The following is a 26,379-nucleotide window of genomic DNA, read 5'->3' as shown; positions in this document are numbered from 1 at the left end:
GTGTCCTTTAGTAGTGGTTTCTTTGCAGCATTTTGACCATGAAGGCCTGATTTTATACAGTCTCCTCTGAACAATTGATGTTGAGATGTGTCTGTTGCTTGAACTCTGTGAAGCATTTATTTGGGCTGCAATTTCTGAGGCTGGTATCTCTAATGAACTAATCATCTGCAGGAGAGGTAACTCCGGGTCTTCCATTCCTGTGGCGGTCCTCATGAGAGCCAGTTTCATCATAGCGATTGATGGTTTTTGCGACTGCACTTGAAGACATTTTTTACGTTTTAGAAATGTCTTTATTGACTGACCTTCATGTCTTAAAGTAATGATGGACTGTCGTTTCTCTTTGCTTATTTGAGCTGTTCTTGCCATAATATGGACTTGGTCTTTTACCAAATAAGGCTATATTCTAGAGGTCGACCGATTTTTTTTTTTTAATTTAATTTAATTTATTTTTTTTATTATTTTTTTTAAATGATTTTTCAACACTGATTATTGGAGGACCAAATAAAAGCCGATACCGATTAATCGGCCTATTTTTATTTTTATATATATATATATATATATAACAATACTGAATGAACAATGAACACTTTTATTTTAACTTAATACATCAATAAAATCAATTTAGTCTCAAATAAATAATGAAACATGTTCAATTTGGTTTAAATAATGCAAAACAAAGTGTTGGAGAAGAAAGTAAAAGTGCAATATGTGCCATGTAAAAAAGCTACCGTTCAAGTTCCTTGCTCAGAACATGAGAACATATGAAAGCTGGTGGTTCCTTTTAACATGAGTCTTCAATATTTCCAGGTAAGAAGTTTTAGGTTGTAGTTATTATAGGACTATTTCTCTCTATATGATTTGTATTTCATATACCTTTGGCTATTGGATGTTCTAATAGGTACTTTACAGTTCAATGCTTGAAGCACAGCGAAGAGCTGCTGACAAACGCACGAAAGTGCTGTTTGAATGAATGCTTGCGAGCCTGCTGCTACCTACCACCGCTCAGTCACACTGCTCTATCAAATCATAGACTTAATTATAATATAATTTCACACAGAAATACGATCTTTAGGTCATTAATATGGTCAAATCCGGAAACTATCATTTCGAAAACAAAACTTTTATTCTTTCAGTGAAATACGGAACCGTTCCGTATTTTATCTAACGGGTGGCATCCATAAGTCTAAATATTCCTGTTACATTGCACAACCTTCAATGTTATGTCATAATTATGTAAAATTCTGGCAAATTAGTTCGCAACAAGCCAGGCGGCCTAAACTGTTGCATATATACCCTGACTCTGCGTGCAATGAACGCAAGAGAAGTGACAGAATTTCCCTAGATAAAATTTGCTGCTAACATGCATTTCTTTTAACTAAATATGCAGGTTTAAAAAAATATACTTCTGTGTATTGATTTTAAGAAAGGCATTGATGTTTATGGTTAGGTACATTCGGGCAACGATTGTGCTTTTTTCCACAAATGCGCTTTTGTTAAATCATCCCCCGTTTGGCGAAGTCTGCTGTCTTTGTTAGGAAGAAATGGTCTTCACACAGAATGCTAGAGAAGTGACACAATTTCCCTAGTTAATATTGCCTGCTAACATGCATTTCTTTTAACTAGGGAAATTGTGTCACTTCTCTAGCATTCTGTGCAACAGAGTCAGGGTATATGCAACAGTTTGGGCCGCCTGGCTCGTTGCGAACTGTGTTAAGACCATTTCTTCCTAACAAAGACAGCTGACTTCGCCAAACGGGGGATGATTTAACAAAAGCGCATTTGCGAAAAAAGCACAATCGTTGCACGACTGTACCAAACCATAAACATCAACGCCTTTCTTAAAATCAATACACAAGTATATATTTTTAAACCTGCATATTTAGTTAATATTGCCTGCTAACATGAATTCCTTTTAACTAAATATGCAGGTTTAAAAATATATACTTGTGTATTGATTTTAAGAAAGGCGTTGATGTTTATGGTTAGGTACACATTGGTGCAACGACAGTGCTTTATTCGCGAATGCGCTTGTTAAATCACCCGTTTGGCGAAGTAGGCTATGATTCAATGATAAATGAACAGGCACCGCATCGATTTTATGCAGCGCAGGACAAGCTAGATAAACTAGTAATATCATCAACCATGTGTAGTTAACTAGTGATTATGTTAAGATTGATTGTTTTTATAAGATAAGTTTAATGCTAGCTAGCACCTTACCTTGGCTCCTTGCTGCACTTGCGTAACAGGTAGTCAGTCTGCCACGCAGTCTCCTCGTGGACTGCAACGTAATCGGCCATGATCGGTGTCCAAAAATGCCGATTACTGATTGTTCTGAAAACTTGAAATCGGCCCTAATTAATCGGCCATTCTGATTAATCAGTCGACCTCTACTATATTCTGTATACCTTGTCACAACACAACCGATTGGCTCTAACGCATTAAGAAGGAAAGAAATTCCACAAATTTACTTTTAAGAAGGCACACCTATTCATTTTAAATGCATTTCAGGTGACTACCTCATTAAGCTGGTTGAGAGAATGCCAAGAGTGTGCAAAGCTGTCATCAAGGCAAAATGTGGCTATTTGAAGAGTCTCAAATATAAAATATATTTAGATTTCTTTAGCACTTTTTTGGTTACTACATGATTCCATATATGTTGGTTACTACATGATTCCATATGTTATTTCATAGTTGTGATGTCTTCACTTTTATTCTACAATGTAGAAAATAGTATAAATGAAAGAAAAACCCTTGAAGGAGTAGGTGTTCTAAAACTTTTGACCTGTTTTGTGTGTTTGACCAGAGACGTTACTTTTAACGTCTCTGGTCAAAAGTAGGCCACTGTAGGGAATAGAGTGCCATTTGGGACGTAGCCTACCCCATGACTAAACCATAGATCTGTGACAGGCTCAGAGTTAAGCAAGTACATCAGACAGCGCAGAGATAGTAGAGCTATCTGACAGCCTGTTCCTGTTTCTCTACATGAGAGTGCAGCTTTCTTGTGGGTTACCCTTAGTTCAGCTAAATTAACCAGTGTGCCACTCTGGCTGACATTGGCCTTTGGAGTGGGCTCTGTTGGAAAAAAAACAACATTCATCCTATTTTTGGAAGCTGGTATGTTCTCCGCAGGACTCCCCGCTCTAAGAGAAAACAGTATTGGAGTGGGGTTTTGTGTAGAAGCCACATCAAGCACGGAGCTTTCCGGGAAAAATCCATCCTATCCCCGATGGCCTTTTTTTATAGATGTGTACGACACACACAAGTCCCCATAGCCAGATGCCTTGTAGGCCTACTTTTTACCAGACTGTAGTTGCTCGCTGAGGCTTGCAGAAGCCACACTCAGGTGGAGAGGGCCTATTGGCAGCAATAACAACAGTGATGATGTCATAAAGATAATGAATCTCTCTGATTGGTTGCCTCCTCTGACCTTGTGAGCCAACCAAGGGGGAAAAAGGATGAGCTCATGTTATCACAGTGATTATATTACTCATACTTACGTCCACTTTCCATACAGAGCAGTTCATCTAGTCCGCTCAGCTGAACGCATTAGCTAGATATTTGATGACCGCACTCACTGAGGTGATTCCAAGGTTACGCTGTGTACACATGTCTTCAGGTAACCCTGGGTGGGTTTTTAAAAACGTATTTATTTAACCTTTATCCAACCAGGAAGTCCCATTAAGGTCAGAAGACCTCTTTTACAAGGGAGACCTGGCCAAGAGGGTAGCAATAGTGCGTGGGGTACAATCAAATCACATTTTATTGGTCACATACACATATTTAGCCGACGTTATTGCGGGTGTAGCGAAATGCTGGTGTTCTTAGCTCCAACAGTGCAGTAGTATCTAACAGTTCACAACAATACACCCACATCTAAAAATAAAAGAATGGAATTAAGAAATAGATAAATATTAGGACGAGCAAATGTCAGAGTGGCATTGACTGAATCCAGTATCTACATATGAAATGAGTAAAACGGTATGTAAACATTATTAATGATTTGATGTTAAATCTAAAAAGAGCCAGGATTTTGGGGGGTATGTATGATCACATGTGTCTGCAGGGGAGTGACCTGGCAGGATGCATACCAGCTGGACTATCCCTTTAGGAGTCACTATAGTGACAGAGATCTCTGACTCCTTGGGGTCTGACAGGCTGGCTGTTTATACATGCACTTGACCTTGATTTCTGACGTCCAAGAAAGGATTCCGATGAGGTCAAGAATAGCCCTTCATCTCAAAAGGAGGTTTTGCTTTGCCAGTAGTTTACTAAATCACTATCACAGTATTTATCATGTTGGGATATATCAGTCTCAGGACTCTCTCTCTGTATGAAACAATGACCTACCAATATAACAGTCCCTGTCCTTCTAGTCTTTTGCTCTGTGGTTTTACAGTAATTGTGCAATTTGACCTTGGATAACCCGTGCCTTTCTAACAGAGAAGTTTCTAATGGAGAGGTTTCCTCTGACTTTCTAAGAACCAAGGTTACATAATATTTCTTACAGGGCTTGATTTAACCCTGTAGTCAGAGAACCTGGCAATCAAAGAGATACTTTATGCACGGAGAGAGAAAGCACATATCTAATTGGTGAGCAAAGTGGTTCCTTATGGGTTCGTCGTGACTGATCAAATAAATGAGGACGGCCCCCAGTCTAATTGAACGAGAGCAGGCCTAGTTAACATTGCATATGTATGTTGCCTTTGTGTTGGCACATTCAGGAAGCCCCCGGTTTGAAATGAGGCTCTCCAAAATATATATATAGATGTATTTTTTTGATACCACAAATCAGGCATGCCCATTGATGTAAATGGTACTGCTGTGGCGTATATAACCTTTCCACCCAAAGCTAGGTTGCCCAGATGTTGTGTAACACCGTTGTCTTCCAGGCTTCGCCTTCTCCAGGGTGCAGGCTATCCCAGGGTGCAGGCTATCCCAGGGTGCAGGGTATCCCAGGGTGCAGGGTGTCCCAGGGTGCAGGGTATCCCAGGGTGCAGGGTATCCCAGGGTGCAGGGTATCCCAGCTACACCAGGGTGTAGGGTATCCCAGGGTGCAGGGTATCCCAGGGTGCAGGGTATCCCAGGGTGCAGGGTATCCCGGGGTGCAGGGTATCCCGGGGTGTAGGGTATCCCAGGGTGTAGGGTATCCCAGGGTGCCCCAGGGTGCAGGGTATCCCGGGGTGCAGGGTATCCCGGGGTGCAGGGTATCCCGGGGTGCCCCAGGGATACGTGCCACAGGGTATCCCAGGGTGCCACAGGGTATCCCAGGGTGCAGGGTATCCCAGGGTGCAGGGTATCCCAGCTACACCAGGGTGTAGGGTATCCCAGGGTGCAGGGTATCCCAGGGTGCCCCAGGGTATCCCAGGGTGCCCCAGGGATACGTGCCACAGGGTATCCCAGGGTGCCACAGGGTATCCCAGGGTTCCACAGGGTATCCCAGGGTGCCACAGGGTATCCCAGGGTGCCACAGGGTATCCCAGGGTGCCACAGGGTATCCCAGGGTGCCACAGGGTATCCCAGGGTGCCACAGGGTATCCCAGAGTGCAGGGTATCCCAGGGTGCGGGGTATCCCAGGGTGCGGGGTATCCCAGGGCATAGGGTATCCCAGGGTGCAGGGTATCCCAGGGTGCATCTTTGTGTTTGTTTTTGTCAGTTTGACCTTTACAGTTGCGCAATGCACTCCCATGACCACTTGAAAGGGCTGTCCATGTCTTGTACCATTCATTACCCTAGACGTGTAGTCCAGCCTAATGTAGATATTCCAAGTCTTGTACCATTCATTACCCTAGACGTGTAGTCCAGCCTAATGTAGCTATTCCATGTCTTGTACCATTCATTACCCTAGACGTGTAGTCCAGCCTAATGTAGCTATTCCAAGTCTTGTACCATTCATTACCCTAGACGTGTAGTCTAGCCTAATGTAGCTATTCCATGTCTTGTACCATTCATTACCCTAGACGTGTAGTCCAGCCTAATGTAGCTATTCCATGTCTTGTACCATTCATTACCCTAGACGTGTAGTCCAGCCTAATGTAGCTATTCCAAGGCTTGTACCATTCATTACCCTAGACGTGTAGTCCAGCCTAAATGTTCAGAGTTATAGTGTAACAAATGGAGCGATATATGTGCAGTGCATCGACCTTATTAACAACCAAATATAATGACATAACAAGGTGTAGTAGTGTACTCCAGAAGACGCTCCCATCACAAGGACGCCAGACGGAATCTAAAATGGCCTCCTCTGAAACGTATCAATGCTGCTCCGTTTTATGTTCAGTGTCTTTTTAAATCTGCAATCTTCTTCCTGTTTGACTTTGTTTTTGGACCAGAGGAGGGGACACCCCAGCTAGCTCCCTGAGTTATCCAACGTTGCCTGGCTACTCTTGGTTGCAGCCAGCCCAGGCTAAATTTATTAGATAACAGCTGGTGGTGTTAAATATAGACAGCAGGTGTCTGCGAGGGCCCTGACTACAGTACTCACTGTGAAGACACTCTGGAGTGTAGTGTCACAACAATGCTCGTGTCCAACACACATCTCCCATCCTGTCAAACGCAGCAGACCTGTTCTGTTCTTACCAAGGCTTGACCTACCTGGGGAAACGCCTGTAGTGCCGACAGACTGCTACACAATTCCAACCCAACTATCAACTTTGATACCTTGTGTACGTCCCAAATTGCACCCTATTTCCTATATAGTGCACTACTTTTGACCAGAGCCCTATGTGGCCCCTATTCCCTATATAGTGCACTACTTTTGACCAGAGCCCTATGGGGACCCTATTCCCTATATAGTGCACTACTTTTGACCAGAGCCCTATGGGGACCCTATTCCCTATATAGTGCACTACATTTGACCAGAGCCCTATGGGGACCCTGTTCCCTATATAGTACACTACTTTTGACCAGAGCCCTATGGGGACCCTGTTCCCTATATAGTACACTACTTTTGACCAGAGCCCTATGGGGACACTATTCTCTATATAGTAACACTACTTTTTTATTTACCTTTATTTAACTAGGCAAGTCAGTTAAGAACAAATTCTCATTTACAATGACGGCCTACCCCTGCCAAACCCGATCGACGCTGGGCCAATTGTGCGCCGCCATATGGGACTCCCAATCACGGCCGGTTATGATACACCCTGGAATCCAACCAGGGTCTGTAGTGACGCCTCTAGCACTGAGATGCAGAGCCTTAGACCGCTGAACCAGGGTCTGTAGTGACGCCTCTAGCACTGAGATGCAGTGTCTTAGACCGCTGAACCAGGGTCTGTAGTGACGCCTCTAGCACTGAGATGCAGAGCCTTAGACCGCTGAACCAGGGTCTGTAGTGACGCCTCTAGCACTGAGATGCAGAGCCTTAGACCGCTGAACCAGGGTCTGTAGTGACGCCTCTAGCACTGAGATGCAGAGCCTTAGACCGCTGAACCAGGGTCTGTAGTGACGCCTCTAGCACTGAGATGCAGAGCCTTAGACCGCTGAGCCAGGGTCTGTAGTGACGCCTCTAGCACTGAGATGCAGAGCCTTAGACCGCTGAACCAGGGTCTGTAGTGACGCCTCTAGCACTGAGATGCAGAGCCTTAGACCGCTGAACCAGGGTCTGTAGTGACGCCTCTAGCACTGAGATGCAGAGCCTTAGACCGCTGAACCAGGGTCTGTAGTGACGCCTCTAGCACTGAGATGCAGTGCCTTAGACCGCTGAACCAGGGTCTGTAGTGACGCCTCTAGCACTGAGATGCAGAGCCTTAGACCGCTGAACCAGGGTCTGTAGTGACGCCTCTAGCATTGTTTTTGTATGTTTAGCTCACATTATATCATTTAAAAGTATGCATTTAGGTGTCTGTAATAGAATAACAAAATGGTTGAGATAATGCCGAGAGAGTGCAAAGCTGTCATCAAGGCAAAGGGTGGCTACTTTGAAGAATCCCAAATATAAAATATATTTTGGTTACTACATGATTCCATGTATTATTATTCTACAATGTAGAAAATAGTAAAAATAAAGAAAAACACTTGAATGAGTAGGTGTGTCCAAACCTTTGACTGGTACTGTATAGTGAGCATGAATCTGAATAAAATCTCAGTATCGAATTGCAATCCATATAGAATCAGCACCTCCGTATTGTGATCGTGAGGTCCCTGGCAATTCCCAAACCTAGTTACTTCCTTCACCACGGTGATGAATGTAGAGACTGATCATTAGAACTAGGGGTCCCTAGCGTATAGCCTGCATCATGAGCTGTATCAATACAGTAACATCATGTCACTCAATGTCTTTCATGTTGTTTACAACAAGTCATCAGTGTTTGACTCCCTATCTCTAAACGAAGCTAATGTCTCTAACTCTGAATGATCGGCTATGAAAAGCCAACTGACATTTACTCCTGAGGTGCTGACCTGTTGCACCCTCGACAACTACTGTGATTATTATTATTTGACCCTGCTGGTCATTTATGAACATTTGAACATCTTGGCCATGTTCTGTTATAATCTCCACCCGGCACAGCCAGAAGAGGACTGGCCACCCCTCATAGCCTGGTTCCTCTCTAGGTTTCTTCCTAGGTTCTGGCCTTTCTAGGGAGTTTTTCCTAGCCACTGTGCTTCTACACCTGCATTGCTTGCTGTTTGGGGTTTTAGGCTGGGTTTCTGTACAGCACTTTGTGACATCGGCTGATGTAAAATGGGCTTTATAAATACATTTGATTGATTGACCTGTTATGCTCTCTGTGATCTCTGTTGTCTACCCAGTGTAGTCATGTGATCGTCCATTCCAGCCACATAATCATCCAATTAACGTCCTCAGAGGCCAGCCCAAGCCTTCTGAAGACTTCTCAGAATGATGCTCTGGCCTCTGTGGCCTGGCTGCTAGGATACCGTGTGAACATGTTTACCAGTCATCTAGTCAGTCTGCGTGACAACACCAGCGGAGAAGTTTAGCCTCACCACCGAGCACTCTAGTTGTTGTGGATATCTGCCCCATACTGCTGTATGAGTTGTTCATCACTGACTCTAAAGTAGTGGACCTACAACACCTAGGCCTGAATAGCTCTTTATGATAAATCTTGTGTTTACTAAGTCAACCCTGAGGTCAATTTGAGCCCTCAAACTGCTAAGCTTAATTGGTTTTTAATCCCAGCTTGTTGTGGTTGACAGTCAATATAGTAGCTAATAAGCTTGGCCAAGCTACATCCTTTACTGAGCCACGGCATGACTTCATAACCCAAGTATAAAAGCAACAACAAACAGAAAAGGCTTGCCCTCCTCCAGGATCATTGGCCACTATATTTAGGCCAATCCAGAGACAGCGCTGTTCAGTCTAGTTTTGTAACACACTGGCCCTGTGTATGAAGGATTAGACTGTGTGTACGGGTGAGAAGCCATTAAGGAGAGTGGAGAGATAAGCCATTGTGGAGAGAGATAAGTTAGGCTATGAGGAATTGTTGTTCTGTTGTCTGCAATGTGTTGCTGTGTCTATAGTATCCTGATTCATTTAGTCAGTTATCAAGTGCTAGTTTTAATGGAAGCTGAAGACTTACAAACCAACCAACTGACTTCCCAAACCTCAAATCCAGGTCTGGTCTGTTTGGTCTGCATCTCCTGAAGCATTGGCTGCTCGGCACTCTGGGTTTAAAACTCTGTGTACCTGCTCCTCAAAGGAGGAAGGACCATAGCTTGGTCCCCTGCTACAAACATCTAGCTGGTCTCTAAGGTCTTAGGTTTGGGTCTTGTGTTTGGGCTGGTGAGAGTGTCACTGTGGTGTTTGGGGTTTGTGAGCACGTCACTGTGATGTTTGGGCCGATGAGAGTCTGTGTGTGTGTGACTCCATATGAGTAATCATATACATGATATCTGGTCCTCTGGCAAGGCTCAGACATGGGTACATCCCAAATGACACCCTATTCCCTTTATAGTGCACTACTTTTGACCAGGGCCGTCATAGTGGATAGGGTGCTATTTGGTAAGCAACCTTTGGTCCAGTTTGAGCTACTCAGCAGGGCATCCTACCTCTTGATAGGCTGAAATGGTTTTACTCCACAGGAGGCCCTGTAAATCTCCCTCCTATTTAGAACAACAACAGCCCTGATATATATTATAGGCTGCTGTGTTCAGGTGAGACCAGAATAGACACATAACAACATTAGATAAAGGAGTGGTGTCTGGCTAGGCTACAGTAAGGCTGTTATTAGAACAGTCATCCTGGACTGGAGCATGGTATACCGGTGATGTAGCTAGCTAGCCTGATCCTGGACTGGAGCATGGTATACTGGTGATGTAGCTAGCTAGTCTGATCCTGGACTGGACCATGGTATACTGGTGATGTAGCTAGCTAGTCTGATCCTGGACTGGAGCATGGTATACTGGTGATGTAGCTAGCTAGTCTGATCCTGGACTGGACCATGGTATACTGGTGATGTAGCTAGCTAGTCTGATCCTGGACTGGACCATGGTATACTGGTGATGTAGCTAGCTAGTCTGATCCTGGACTGGACCATGGTATACCGGTGATGTAGCTAGCTAGTCTGATCCTGGACTGGAGCATGGTATACCGGTGATGTAGCTAGCTAGTCTGATCCTGGACTGGACCATGGTATACCGGTGATGTAGCTAGCTAGTCTGATCCTGGACTGGAGCATGGTATACCGGTGATGTAGCTAGCTAGTCTGATCCTGGACTGGACCATGGTATACTGGTGATGTAGCTAGCTAGCCTGATCCTGGACTGGACCATGGTATACTGGTGATGTAGCTAGCTAGTCTGATCCTGGACTGGACCATGGTATACTGGTGATGTAGCTAGCTAGTCTGATCCTGGACTGGACCATGGTATACTGGTGGTGTAGCTAGCTAGCCTGATCCTGGACTGGACCATGGTATACTGGTGATGTAGCTAGCTAGTCTGATCCTGGACTGGACCATGGTATACTGGTGATGTAGCTAGCTAGTCTGATCCTGGACTGGACCATGGTATACTGGTGATGTAGCTAGCTAGCCTGATCCTGGACTGGACCATGGTATACTGGTGATGTAGCAAGCTAGCCTGATCCTGGACTGGACCATGGTATACTGGTGATGTAGCTAGCTAGCCTGATCCTGGACTGGACCATGGTATACTGGTGATGTAGCTAGCTAGCCTGATCCTGGACTGGACCATGGTATACTGGTGATGTAGCTAGCTAGCCTGATCCTGGACTGGACCATGGTATACTGGTGATGTAGCTAGCTAGCCTGATCCTGGACTGGACCATGGTATACTGGTGATGTAGCTAGCTAGCCTGATCCTGGACTGGACCATGGTATACTGGTGATGTAGCTAGCTAGCCTGATCCTGGACTGGACCATGGTATACTGGTGATGTAGCTAGCTAGCCTGATCCTGGACTGGACCATGGTATACTGGTGATGTAGCTAGCTAGCCTGATCCTGGACTGGACCATGGTATACTGGTGATGTAGCTAGCTAGCCTGATCCTGGACTGGACCATGGTATACTGGTGATGTAGCTAGCTAGCCTGATCCTGGACTGGACCATGGTATACTGGTGATGTAGCTAGCTAGCCTGATCCTGGACTGGACCATGGTATACTGGTGATGTAGCTAGCTAGCCTGATCCTGGACTGGACCATGGTATACTGGTGATGTAGCTAGCTAGCCTGATCCTGGACTGGACCATGGTATACTGGTGATGTAGCTAGCTAGCCTGATCCTGGACTGGACCATGGTATACTGGTGATGTAGCTAGCTAGCTTGAGCCAAGGACTATTGTTAGTAGTACTCCAACAGTCTGGAGTATTCGTGACAAATAACACACCTAAAGTCTGATAAAAATCCTAAGAGGTGGAGCAGGGAGTTGTAACAGCGGCAATGCAGAGTATGTGAGTAGAGCTGGAGAGAGGAGCGGAGCATGCCCAATTTAACTGGAGCACGGAGCAACTTTCCCAAAGGCTGGAGCGTCGGCCTTTCACCCGCTCCAATATCGCTCAGTAACGCTCACTTCACCAGCTCAGGGCATGCCTGGCCCAGCATGCATTTGTAGCCTACTTGTGTGCTGCTATAGCCCCTTGCTTTAGCTACTGTCATGGAGTTCAGTAAATATTTTCATTATGAAACTGATAAAACACACAGGTGTTAAATCAAGGTGACTTATAGAGATGAAGAGGACCAAGAGCAGGAGAGGGAGTGTGATGTAATGTCCACAACTAAAGAATCATTGTAGAATCTGAAAAATCACCTTACCTAAATGCATGATGGGGTACTTACTCCATAAAGTACTACAGTTTCAAAACATCTATTCAAAGGCACTGTAGATTGAGCCTTATAAGGCATTCTTTGTTTCATTTGTATTTAATTCTAAGTCACAGCCTATATGTGCAATTTCTAGACTATAATGATTTAATCCAACTAAATGTTGTTTAAATGCTGAGTGCTCCATGTCTCTGCCTCTCTACCAGCCTAGTGTGTCACCCTCACTAATGTTCCACAATGGATTTATTTGTAGGCTATAGCCTTGTAATAATAGTCTAATAATGTAGCTTAAATAATACATTGTTCTGTCTTAGGCCACTTGTCTGGCTACTGACCTATTTACAGTGTTTATATGGTGTTTAATACGACACACAGCCTGTTTCAAATGACCAGCGCTTCTTAGTCACCTTTTACATGTTTAAATGATTTACATTGAAATTATATGGTTTGGTTTCAATACTTCAAAACCAAACGGTAGGTCCAGGTAGTCACAAAAATAGATGGGTGTTGGTTAAATTGTTTTATTTTTTTTATTTCCTGTGAGCGAGGAGCGTTTTCTAGCGGAGCGGTTAGAAAGGATGTGGAGCGTCGGCGCCCGTGAGCGACGAGCGGGATTTCCGACCGCTCAGCTCCCCTCACACACTCTGCAGCAGTGACAGTGAAACAGGCCATCAATAACACTGCTTCATAGCTGCAGATAGAAGTCTGACTCATGTGTGATGTTATTGAGCCAGTCAGTAGCTGTAGTCCTTTCATTCCCCACCTGACCCACAGTCACACTGGTTGAGTCCCAAATGGCACCCCATTCCCTATATAGTGCACTACTTTTGACCAGACCCGATAGGGAGTAAGGTGCCATTTGGGACTATATCCACAGTTAATGCTCTTATAGGAATGGCTGACCTGTGGGCTCCATTAAAGTCCTTGGCTGGCGTGCTGGCTGCTACACAGAAATAGCCCGTCAAGCCCCTTTGTTCAGCCGCCACAGTTTTCTGTCAGCTAGCTAGCTCCACTATGGGTTTGATTGACAGCTGAAGAGAGATGTTCCATGCTGGTACATGTTTCTGTATACTAGCAGTTAAGGGAAATGGGAGAGAACAGAGTAGATGGTGGTACATTATCTTTCTGTATACTAGCAGTTAAGGGAAAGGAGAGAGAGCAGAATAGATGGTGGTACATGTTTCTGTGTACTAGCAGTTAAGGGAAAGGAGAGAGAGCAGAGTAGATGGTGGTACATGTTTCTGTATACTAGCAGTTAAGGGAAAGGAGAGAGAGCAGAGTAGATGGTGGTACATGTTTCTGTATACTAGCAGTTAAGGGAAAGGAGAGAGAGCAGAGTAGATGGTGGTACATGTTTCTGTATACTAGCAGTTAAGGGAAATGGGAGAGAACAGAGTAGATGGTGGTACATGTTTCTGTATACTAGCAGTTAAGGGAAATGGGAGAGAACAGAGTAGATGGTGGTACATGTTTCTGTGTACTAGCAGTTAAGGGAAATGGGAGAGAACAGAGTAGATGGTGGTACATGTTTCTGTATACTAGCAGTTAAGGGAAATGGGAGAGAACAGAGTAGATGGTGGTACATGTTTCTGTGTACTAGCAGTTAAGGGAAATGGGAGAGAACAGAGTAGATGGTGGTACATGTTTCTGTATACTAGCAGTTAAGGGAAATGAGAGAGAACAGAGTGAAGTTGGTTAGGTTTATGGGTTGTTCTGACTCCTGGGGGTGACTGTTAAATATAGTGAAGTTGGTTAGGTTTCTAGGTTATGGGTTGTTCTGACTCCTGGGGGTGACTGTTAAATATAGTGAAGTTGGTTAGGTTTCTAGGTTATGGGTTGTTCTGACTCCTGGGGGTGACTGTTAAATATAGTGAAGTTGGTTAGGTTTCTAGGTTATGGGTTGTTCTGACTCCTGGGGGTGACTGTTAAATATAGTGAAGTTGGTTAGGTTTCTAGGTTATGGGTTGTTCTGACTCCTGGGGGTGACTGTTAAATATAGTGAAGTTGGTTAGGTTTCTAGGTTATGGGTTGTTCTGACTCCTGGGGGTGACTGTTAAATATAGTGACGTTGGTTAGGTTTCTAGGTTATGGGTTGTTCTGACTCCTGGGGGTGACTGTTAAATATAGTGAAGTTGGTTAGGTTTCTAGGTTATGGGTTGTTCTGACTCCTGGGGGTGACTGTTAAATATAGTGAAGTTGGTTAGGTTTCTAGGTTATGGGTTGTTCTGACTCCTGGGGGTGACTGTTAAATATAGTGAAGTTGGTTAGGTTTCTAGGTTATGGGTTGTTCTGACTCCTGGGGGTGACTGTTAAATATAGTGAAGTTGGTTAGGTTTCTAGGTTATGGGTTGTTCTGACTCCTGGGGGTGACTGTTAAATATAGTGACGTTGGTTAGGTTTCTAGGTTATGGGTTGTTCTGACTCCTGGGGGTGACTGTTAAATATAGTGAAGTTGGTTAGGTTTCTAGGTTATGGGTTGTTCTGACTCCTGGGGGTGACTGTTAAATATAGTGACGTTGGTTAGGTTTCTAGGTTATGGGTTGTTCTGACTCCTGGGGGTGACTGTTAAATATAGTGACGTTGGTTAGGTTTCTAGGTTATGGGTTGTTCTGACTCCTGGGGGTGACTGTTAAATATAGTGAAGTTGGTTAGGTTTCTAGGTTATGGGTTGTTCTGACTCCTGGGGGTGACTGTTAAATATAGTGAAGTTGGTTAGGTTTCTAGGTTATGGGTTGTTCTGACTCCTGGGGGTGACTGTTAAATATAGTGAAGTTGGTTAGGTTTCTAGGTTATGGGTTGTTCTGACTCCTGGGGGTGACTGTTAAATATAGTGAAGTTGGTTAGGTTTCTAGGTTATGGGTTGTTCTGACTCCTGGGGGTGACTGTTAAATATAGTGAAGTTGGTTAGGTTTCTAGGTTATGGGTTGTTCTGACTCCTGGGGGTGACTGTTAAATATAGTGAAGTTGGTTAGGTTTCTAGGTTATGGGTTGTTCTGACTCCTGGGGGTGACTGTTAAATATAGTGAAGTTGGTTAGGTTTCTAGGTTATGGGTTGTTCTGACTCCTGGGGGTGACTGTTAAATATAGTGACGTTGGTTAGGTTTCTAGGTTATGGGTTGTTCTGACTCCTGGGGGTGACTGTTAAATATAGTGACGTTGGTTAGGTTTCTAGGTTATGGGTTGTTCTGACTCCTGGGGGTGACTGTTAAATATAGTGAAGTTGGTTAGGTTTCTAGGTTATGGGTTGTTCTGACTCCTGGGGGTGACTGTTAAATATAGTGAAGTTGGTTAGGTTTCTAGGTTATGGGTTGTTCTGACTCCTGGGGGTGACTGTTAAATATAGTGAAGTTGGTTAGGTTTCTAGGTTATGGGTTGTTCTGACTCCTGGGGGTGACTGTTAAATATAGTGAAGTTGGTTAGGTTTCTAGGTTATGGGTTGTTCTGACTCCTGGGGGTGACTGTTAAATATAGTGAAGTTGGTTAGGTTTCTAGGTTATGGGTTGTTCTGACTCCTGGGGGTGACTGTTAAATATAGTGAAGTTGGTTAGGTTTCTAGGTTATGGGTTGTTCTGACTCCTGGGGGTGACTGTTAAATATAGTGAAGTTGGTTAGGTTTCTAGGTTATGGGTTGTTCTGACTCCTGGGGGTGACTGTTAAATATAGTGAAGTTGGTTAGGTTTCTAGGTTATGGGTTGTTCTGACTCCTGGGGGTGACTGTTAAATATAGTGAAGTTGGTTAGGTTTCTAGGTTATGGGTTGTTCTGACTCCTGGGGGTGACTGTTAAATATAGTGAAGTTGGTTAGGTTTCTAGGTTATGGGTTGTTCTGACTCCTGGGGGTGACTGTTAAATATAGTGAAGTTGGTTAGGTTTCTAGGTTATGGGTTGTTCTGACTCCTGGGGGTGACTGTTAAATATAGTGAAGTTGGTTAGGTTTCTAGGTTATGGGTTGTTCTGACTCCTGGGGGTGACTGTTAAATATAGTGAAGTTGGTTAGGTTTCTAGGTTATGGGTTGTTCTGACTCCTGGGGTGACTGTTAAATATAGTGAAGTTGGTTAGGTTTCTAGGTTATGGGTTGTTCTGACTCCTGGGGGTGACTGTTAAATATAGTGAAGTTGGTTAGGTTTCTAGGTTATGGGTTGTTCTGACTCCTGGGGGTGACTGTTAAATATAGTGAAGTTGGTTAGGTTTCTAGGTTATGGGTTGTTCTGACTCCTGGGGGTGACTGTTAAATATAGTGAAGTTGGTTAGGTTTCTAGGTTATGGGTTGTTCTGACTCCTGGGGGTGACTGTTAAATATAGTGAAGTTGGTTAGGTTTCTAGGTTATGGGTTGTTCTGACTCCTGGGGGTGACTGTTAAATATAGTGAAGTTGGTTAGGTTTCTAGGTTATGGGTTGTTCTGACTCCTGGGGGTGACTGTTAAATATAGTGAAGTTGGTTAGGTTTCTAGGTTATGGGTTGTTCTGACTCCTGGGGGTGACTGTTAAATATAGTGAAGTTGGTTAGGTTTCTAGGTTATGGGTTGTTCTGACTCCTGGGGGTGACTGTTAAATATAGTGAAGTTGGTTAGGTTTCTAGGTTATGGGTTGTTCTGACTCCTGGGGGTGACTGTTAAATATAGTGAAGTTGGTTAGGTTTCTAGGTTATGGGTTGTTCTGACTCCTGGGGGTGACTGTTAAATATAGTGAAGTTGGTTAGGTTTCTAGGTTATGGGTTGTTCTGACTCCTGGGGGTGACTGTTAAATATAGTGAAGTTGGTTAGGTTTCTAGGTTATGGGTTGTTCTGACTCCTGGGGGTGACTGTTAAATATAGTGAAGTTGGTTAGGTTTCTAGGTTATGGGTTGTTCTGACTCCTGGGGGTGACTGTTAAATATAGTGACGTTGGTTAGGTTTCTAGGTTATGGGTTGTTCTGACTCCTGGGGGTGACTGTTAAATATAGTGAAGTTGGTTAGGTTTCTAGGTTATGGGTTGTTCTGACTCCTGGGGGTGACTGTTAAATATAGTGAAGTTGGTTAGGTTTCTAGGTTATGGGTTGTTCTGACTCCTGGGGGTGACTGTTAAATATAGTGAAGTTGGTTAGGTTTCTAGGTTATGGGTTGTTCTGACTCCTGGGGGTGACTGTTAAATATAGTGAAGTTGGTTAGGTTTCTAGGTTATGGGTTGTTCTGACTCCTGGGGGTGACTGTTAAATATAGTGAAGTTGGTTAGGTTTCTAGGTTATGGGTTGTTCTGACTCCTGGGGGTGACTGTTAAATATAGTGAAGTTGGTTAGGTTTCTAGGTTATGGGTTGTTCTGACTCCTGGGGGTGACTGTTAAATATAGTGAAGTTGGTTAGGTTTCTAGGTTATGGGTTGTTCTGACTCCTGGGGGTGACTGTTAAATATAGTGAAGTTGGTTAGGTTTCTAGGTTATGGGTTGTTCTGACTCCTGGGGGTGACTGTTAAATATAGTGAAGTTGGTTAGGTTTCTAGGTTATGGGTTGTTCTGACTCCTGGGGGTGACTGTTAAATATAGTGAAGTTGGTTAGGTTTCTAGGTTATGGGTTGTTCTGACTCCTGGGGGTGACTGTTAAATATAGTGAAGTTGGTTAGGTTTCTAGGTTATGGGTTGTTCTGACTCCTGGGGGTGACTGTTAAATATAGTGAAGTTGGTTAGGTTTCTAGGTTATGGGTTGTTCTGACTCCTGGGGGTGACTGTTAAATATAGTGAAGTTGGTTAGGTTTCTAGGTTATGGGTTGTTCTGACTCCTGGGGGTGACTGTTAAATATAGTGAAGTTGGTTAGGTTTCTAGGTTATGGGTTGTTCTGACTCCTGGGGGTGACTGTTAAATATAGTGACGTTGGTTAGGTTTCTAGGTTATGGGTTGTTCTGACTCCTGGGGGTGACTGTTAAATATAGTGAAGTTGGTTAGGTTTCTAGGTTATGGGTTGTTCTGACTCCTGGGGGTGACTGTTAAATATAGTGAAGTTGGTTAGGTTTCTAGGTTATGGGTTGTTCTGACTCCTGGGGGTGACTGTTAAATATAGTGAAGTTGGTTAGGTTTCTAGGTTATGGGTTGTTCTGACTCCTGGGGGTGACTGTTAAATATAGTGAAGTTGGTTAGGTTTCTAGGTTATGGGTTGTTCTGACTCCTGGGGGTGACTGTTAAATATAGTGAAGTTGGTTAGGTTTCTAGGTTATGGGTTGTTCTGACTCCTGGGGGTGACTGTTAAATATAGTGAAGTTGGTTAGGTTTCTAGGTTATGGGTTGTTCTGACTCCTGGGGGTGACTGTTAAATATAGTGAAGTTGGTTAGGTTTCTAGGTTATGGGTTGTTCTGACTCCTGGGGGTGACTGTTAAATATAGTGACGTTGGTTAGGTTTCTAGGTTATGGGTTGTTCTGACTCCTGGGGGTGACTGTTAAATATAGTGACGTTGGTTAGGTTTCTAGGTTATGGGTTGTTCTGACTCCTGGGGGTGACTGTTAAATATAGTGAAGTTGGTTAGGTTTCTAGGTTATGGGTTGTTCTGACTCCTGGGGGTGACTGTTAAATATAGTGAAGTTGGTTAGGTTTCTAGGTTATGGGTTGTTCTGACTCCTGGGGGTGACTGTTAAATATAGTGAAGTTGGTTAGGTTTCTAGGTTATGGGTTGTTCTGACTCCTGGGGGTGACTGTTAAATATAGTGAAGTTGGTTAGGTTTCTAGGTTATGGGTTGTTCTGACTCCTGGGGGTGACTGTTAAATATAGTGAAGTTGGTTAGGTTTCTAGGTTATGGGTTGTTCTGACTCCTGGGGGTGACTGTTAAATATAGTGAAGTTGGTTAGGTTTCTAGGTTATGGGTTGTTCTGACTCCTGGGGGTGACTGTTAAATATAGTGAAGTTGGTTAGGTTTCTAGGTTATGGGTTGTTCTGACTCCTGGGGGTGACTGTTAAATATAGTGAAGTTGGTTAGGTTTCTAGGTTATGGGTTGTTCTGACTCCTGGGGGTGACTGTTATATATAGTGACGTTGGTTAGGTTTCTAGGTTATGGGTTGTTCTGACTCCTGGGGGTGACTGTTAAATATAGTGAAGTTGGTTAGGTTTCTAGGTTATGGGTTGTTCTGACTCCTGGGGGTGACTGTTAAATATAGTGAAGTTGGTTAGGTTTCTAGGTTATGGGTTGTTCTGACTCCTGGGGGTGACTGTTAAATATAGTGAAGTTGGTTAGGTTTCTAGGTTATGGGTTGTTCTGACTCCTGGGGGTGACTGTTAAATATAGTGACGTTGGTTAGGTTTCTAGGTTATGGGTTGTTCTGACTCCTGGGGGTGACTGTTAAATATAGTGAAGTTGGTTAGGTTTCTAGGTTATGGGTTGTTCTGACTCCTGGGGGTGACTGTTAAATATAGTGAAGTTGGTTAGGTTTCTAGGTTATGGGTTGTTCTGACTCCTGGGGGTGACTGTTAAATATAGTGACGTTGGTTAGGTTTCTAGGTTATGGGTTAACTCTCATTTGTTTGTGACATTAGCAGTTGAGTGCTGTCAGTGTCATATGACAAACCTGGGCAGCCTGGACTGGTTCAGAACAGAGATGAGAGAGCCTGGGGGAGGCACCGCAGGAGGAGCGGCGTAGTGAAGATTTATTTGCCTAGATTACTATAAGCTTTCTCACGGGTCTGTGCAGTGTGGATCGACACTCGGTGTGTGAAGGGGAAGCTCTGCATAGTAACAGGTTGGAGAGATTCCTTGGAGGACCTGGGTTTTGATGAGCTTGATCAAACTGGTGGTGACAGAGGAATGAAATGAGGAAGGAATCTAAAGAAGACTGCTTGTTGTTTCTCTTCTTGTCTGTTTGAGGATGTTTTCTTGTCAAAGAAGTTGGCTCAGGTGAGCAGTACAATACGCTGGCTTCTCTGAGTGGTAGTTTTACTCTGGACTTTTACTTTCACATACAGTTGACTTCAACAGTTGTATTTTCTACTTCACAGTTGGCTACTATGTGTTCAGTTTGAAGGAGGTAGTGAGGGAAGTTATTTTGGTAAGGAGATAGCGTAATAATAACTGTAAAGCTGAAGCCCCCATAGAGGGTGTCGAATTACTGTCAGTGTGTCCGCTTTACCTCAATTAGGCAGCAACCTCATCCTTATTACATTTAAACGGTAGGCTACAACCTATAACATTACGACAGGCTACACTACACTACTAGGTTACAGTATGTCTCTACAGGTAAAACAACACTACTAGGTTACAGTATGTCTCTGCAGGTAAAACAACACTACTAGGTTACAGTATGTCTCTACAGGTAAAACAACACTACTAGGTTACAGTATGTCTCTGCAGGGAAAACAACACTACTAGGTTACAGTATGTCTCTGCAGGGAAAACAACACTACTAGGTTACAGTATGTCTCTACAGGTAAAACAACACTACTAGGTTACAGTATGTCTCTACAGGTAAAACAACACTACTAGGTTACAGTATGTCTCTGCAGGTAAAACAACACTACTAGGTTACAGTATGTCTCTGCAGGTAAAACAACACTACTAGGTTACAGTATGTCTCTGCAGGTAAAACAACACTACTAGGTTACAGTATGTCTCTACAGGTAAAACAACACTACTAGGTTACAGTATGTCTCTGCAGGTAAAACAACACTACTAGGTTACAGTATGTCTCTACAGGTAAAACAACACTACTAGGTTACAGTATGTCTCTACAGGTAAAACAACACTACTAGGTTACAGTATGTCTCTACAGGTAAAACAACACTACTAGGTTACAGTATGTCTCTACAGGGAAAACAACACTACTAGGTTACAGTATGTCTCTGCAGGTAAAACAACACTACTAGGTTACAGTATGTCTCTGCAGGTAAAACAACACTACTAGGTTACAGTATGTCTCTGCAGGTAAAACAACACTACTAGGTTACAGTATGTCTCTGCAGGTAAAACAACACTACTAGGTTACAGTATGTCTCTACAGGTAAAACAACACTACTAGGTTACAGTATGTCTCTGCAGGTAAAACAACACTACTAGTATCATCCTGATCAAGATTGTGAATTGTGGTCTAACTGTAGAAATAACTGGAGAAGTGTCCCTACAGCGCTGAAGTAGGAGAAATAACTGGAGAAGTGTCCCTACAGCACTGAAGTAGGAGAAATAACTGGAGAAGTCTCCCTACAGTGCTGAAGTAGGAGAACTAACTGGAGAAGTGTCCCTACAGCGCTGAAGTAGGAGAAATAACTGGAGAAGTGTCCCTACAGTGCTGAAGTAGGAGAAATACCTGGAGAAGTCTCCCTACAGCGCTGAAGTAGGAGAACTAACTGGAGAAGTGTCCCTACAGCGCTGAAGTAGGAGAAATACCTGGAGAAGTCTCCCTACAGCGCTGAAGTAGGAGAACTAACTGGAGAAGTGTCCCTACAGCGCTGAAGTAGGAGAACTAACTGGAGAAGTGTCCCTACAGCGCTGAAGTAGGAGAAATAACTGGAGAAGTGTCCCTACAGCGCTGAAATAGGAGAAATAACTGGAGAAGTGTCCCTACAGCGCTGAAGTAGGAGAAATAACTGGAGAAGTGTCCCTACAGCGCTGAAGTAGGAGAAATAACTGGAGAAGTGTCCCTACAGCGCTGAAGTAGGATAAATAACTGGAGAAGTCTCCCTACAGCGCTGAAGTAGGAGAAATAACTGGAGAAGTGTCCCTACAGCGCTAAAGTAGGAGAACTAACTGGAGAAGTGTCCCTACAGCGCTGAAGTAGGAGAACTAACTGGAGAAGTGTCCCTACAGCGCTGAAGTAGGAGAATAACTGGAGAAGTGTCCCTACAGCGCTGAAGTAGGAGAAATAACTGGAGAAGTGTCCCTACAGTGCTGAAATAGGAGAAATAACCGGAGAAGTGTCCCTACAGTGCTGTGTTTTCCATTTGTGTCCTATGATCTCGAAGTATGCAGTACGTTTAACACATGCTGCTGTGTGTATTTAACGTATGGGGCTGTGTGTGGTTAACGTACGGGGCTGTGTGTGGTTAACGTACGGGGCTGTGTGTGGTTAACGTACGGGGCTGTGTGTGGTTAACGTACGGGGCTGTGTGTGGTTAACGTACGGGGCTGTGTGTGGTTAACGTACGGGGCTGTGTGTGGTTAACGTACGGGGCTGTGTGTGGTTAACGTACGGGGCTGTGTGTGGTTAACGTACGGGGCTGTGTGTGGTTAACGTACGGGGCTGTGTGTGGTATTTGTGGAGTTGACAGTTCTAGGGTATCAGTTATCCTCACCTAGGCCCAGGGCCTAAAATGAACACCCGCCACCTGGCGAACGTGGGTAGATTTTGGTGTTGGCGGGTAAGAATGTGTAATTCACCAGCTACGTTAGTGCGTGGCAGTACTCCAGGCTCTACAGTGTGGGTATTTCATCAAAATAGTCAAGCATGAGCCCAAGTTAGAGTGATTTCTAGCTAAATAAAAGCTGCAGTAGTTAATGCACAAAGAAGCTATAACATTAGGATTCAGATATCAGGCAGCAACACTGCCTGTCTGGGGGCTGTGAGGGCTGAAATATTTGTTTTTAGAAGCAATGGGCACAGGCATAAAAGTTGGTCTAATTTACTCAAGTCTCCTACAGTAATTTCTTGTTTATTTACATTGTTTTGTTCACAAGCTAGGTTACCTTTTCAATGTTTGAGTTTCCTCCCACTTCTAGCAAAAAGAGACATCGTTGGCTCTCTACTAGTGACACACTCACAGGCACAGGTGATGACTTGAGTGGCCCTGTTACCAAGGTAACCTTAAAAGGGCAGCTAAACATTTTTTATCTAATAACTTCTTACTAGTAATACATTTCTTGTTTTAGAAACATTGCTAAGCATGCACATCAGTTTTTTTGTGTTTCTTTATGGTACAAAAAAAATATTTGGGCTGGTAAAAAATCTGATTGGCTGGTAGATTTTCTTTGTATCTACCTGCCACAGTGGCTGGTATACAAACAAGTTAGTTTTAGGCCCTGTCTAGGCCTGTCTTTTATCTGTCTGTGTCCTCTCCTTACCCTGTGTGTGTCTGTCTGACTGACTGACTGACTGACTGACTGACTGTACCGTCTTTTATCTGTCTGGGTCCTCTCCTTACCCTGTGTGTGTCTGACTGTCTGTCTGACTGACTGACTGACTGACTGACTGTACCGTCTTTTATCTGTCTGTGTCCTCTCCTTACCCTGTGTGTGTCTGACTGACTGACTGTCTGTCTGACTGACAGACTGACTGACTGTACCGTCTTTTATCTGTCTGTGTCCCCTCCTTACCCTGTGTGTGTCTGACTGACTGACTGACTGTCTGTCTGACTGACAGACTGACTGACTGTACCGTCTTTTATCTGTCTGTGTCCTCTCCTTACCCTGTGTGTGTCTGACTGACTGACTGTCTGTCTGACTGACAGACTGACTGACTGTACCGTCTTTTATCTGTCTGTGTCCTCTCCTTACCCTGTGTGTGTCTGACTGACTGACTGTCTGTCTGACTGACAGACTGACTGACTGTACCGTCTTTTATCTGTCTGTGTCCCCTCCTTACCCTGTGTGTGTCTGACTGACTGACTGTCTGTCTGACTGACAGACTGACTGACTGTACCGTCTTTTATCTGTCTGTGTCCCCTCCTTACCCTGTGTGTGAAGTTTGATAGAATAAAAGTTTACCAAACGCTCTTCAGCCCAGCTTGATCAAAACAGGAAATGATGTCCTGAACTGACTGACTAGGGATAATAGAGAATAGGTAGACTTTCTCTCCCCAACTAAGTGTGTGTGTGTGTGTGTGTGTGTGTGTAGTTTGACTGTTAGTCCCACTGACTCTCTCTCTCTCCCCTCTGTCTCTGCAGCGCTGCACTCAAGCCGGCCAGTCGTTGATGGAGTTCTTGCAGGGGAGCGGTGACTACTGCCACGCCCAACATCTCAGCGCTTGAGCCCAGGCCCCCCGGGGGAGGATGGCCCTGCTGCCCTGCTGCACCTCCCATCCCTGAATGCCCACAGCCAGGTCGCCCTCTCCACCCAGACCCAGCCACCCCCACACTGACTGTAGACTGACCGTCGGACGGCAGGCCCACTAACTCACCAGATGGGGTAGTGAGTGTCGGGGGCCAAGGGCAGCGTAAGCTAACGGACAGCTACCTCTTCACCCCCCCCCCCGGCACCTTACTCTTCACCCTCTCCAAACCCCACTCTATTTCCAGCACCCCAAGACACCCTGGACAGGAGAGACTTGAGAGGACCTTGTAAAGTCCTCCTGAGGTGGGGTGTTGTTGCTGGGGTTTGTTCCTCAGCCTCAGAGAGACTAGCAGGTGTGACCTGCCTGCTTGGCTTCCTGCCTGGCTTCCTGCCTGCTGTGTCAGGACAGTGTACTGTAGCTAGTGGGCTGGGTACTCCTCTGTCAGGGTGGGTGCGGGCCCCTGGGTCTGGGTCGACGTCGTGGCGTCTTCTCCTGAGAGTGGGATCCTCAGTGTGTCCAGAATGAACCGTCCAGCTCCCCCCGTTGAGGTCTGCTACAAGAACATGAGGTTCCTCATCACACACAACCCCACCAACGCCACCCTCGACACCTTCATCGAGGTGAGACAGAGAGGAACCTTCCACACAACACCACTAACACCACTCTAATCACCTTCATCGAGGTGAGACAGAGAGGAACCTTCCACACAACACCACTAACACCACTCTAATCACCTTCATCGAGGTGAGACAGAGAGGAACCTTCCACACAACACCACTAACACCACTCTAATCACCTTCATCGAGGTGAGACAGAGAGGAACCTTCCACACAACACCACTAACACCACTCTAATCACCTTCATCGAGGTGAGACAGAGAGGAACCTTCCACACAACACCACTAACACCACTCTATTCACCTTCATCGAGGTGAGACAGAGAGGAACCTTCCACACAACACCACTAACACCACTCTAATCACCTTCATCGAGGTGAGACAGAGAGGAACCTTCCACACAACACCACTAACACCACTCTAATCACCTTCATCGAGGTGAGACAGAGAGGAACCTTCCACACAACACCACTAACACCACTCTAATCACCTTCATCGAGGTGAGACAGAGAGGAACCTTCCACACAACACCACTAACACCACTCTAATCACCTTCATCGAGGTGAGACAGAGAGGAACCTTCCACACAACACCACTAACACCACTCTAATCACCTTCATCGAGGTGAGACAGAGAATCTTCCACACAACACCACTAACACCACTCTAATCACCTTCATCGAGGTGAGACAGAGAGGAACCTTCCACACAACACCACTAACACCACTCTATTCACCTTCATCGAGGTGAGACAGAGAGGAACCTTCCACACAACACCACTAACACCACTCTAATCACCTTCATCGAGGTGAGACAGAGAGGAACCTTCCACACAACACCACTAACACCACTCTAATCACCTTCATCGAGGTGAGACAGAGAGGAACCTTCCACACAACACCACTAACCACTCTAATCACCTTCATCGAGGTGAGACAGAGAGGAACCTTCCACACAACACCACTAACACCACTCTAATCACCTTCATCGAGGTGAGACAGAGAGGAACCTTCCACACAACACCACTAACCACTCTAATCACCTTCATCGAGGTGAGACAGAGAGGAACCTTCCACACAACACCACTAACACCACTCTAATCACCTTCATCGAGGTGAGACAGAGAGGAACCTTCCACACAACACCACTAACACCACTCTAATCACCTTCATCGAGGTGAGACAGAGAGGAACCTTCCACACAACACCACTAACACCACTCTAATCACCTTCATCGAGGTGAGACAGAGAGGAACCTTCCACACAACACCACTAACACCACTCTAATCACCTTCATCGAGGTGAGACAGAGAGGAACCTTCCACACAACACCACTAACACCACTCTAATCACCTTCATCGAGGTGAGACAGAGAGGAACCTTCCACACAACACCACTAACACCACTCTAATCACCTTCATCGAGGTGAGACAGAGAGGAACCTTCCACACAACACCACTAACACCACTCTAATCACCTTCATCGACGTGAGACAGAGAGGAACCTTCCACACAACACCACTAACACCACTCTAATCACCTTCATCGAGGTGAGACAGAGAGGAACCTTCCACACAACACCACTAACACCA

The 26,379-nt window shown here is 44.7% G+C and overlaps 1 protein-coding gene across 5 annotated transcripts in view; it reads left to right on the top strand.

Moving 5' to 3' along the window:
• Window positions 1–26,379, top strand: part of LOC106591203 (protein tyrosine phosphatase type IVA 3) — a 71,608-nt gene that overhangs the window by 18,383 nt on the left and 26,846 nt on the right. For 2 of the 5 annotated variants that reach the window (XM_045719261.1, XM_045719256.1), the window contains exons 1-2: window positions 19,786–20,092; window positions 24,068–24,794. In XM_045719261.1, the coding sequence (XP_045575217.1) occupies window positions 24,696–24,794 (99 nt within the window). In that variant the 5' untranslated portion in view covers window positions 19,786–20,092; window positions 24,068–24,695. Of the gene's footprint in view, window positions 1–19,785; window positions 20,093–22,897; window positions 22,983–24,067; window positions 24,795–26,379 lie in introns of those variants that run through there. The other 3 variants (XM_045719257.1, XM_045719260.1, XM_045719258.1) reach the window with 2 other exon arrangements.

Source organism: Salmo salar, chromosome ssa05 (genome assembly GCF_905237065.1).
Source record: "Salmo salar chromosome ssa05, Ssal_v3.1, whole genome shotgun sequence".
Lineage (NCBI taxonomy): Eukaryota > Metazoa > Chordata > Actinopteri > Salmoniformes > Salmonidae > Salmo > Salmo salar.
The sequence above is the reverse complement of the archived record's forward strand: the minus strand, read 5'-3'. Positions and strand labels throughout refer to the sequence as shown.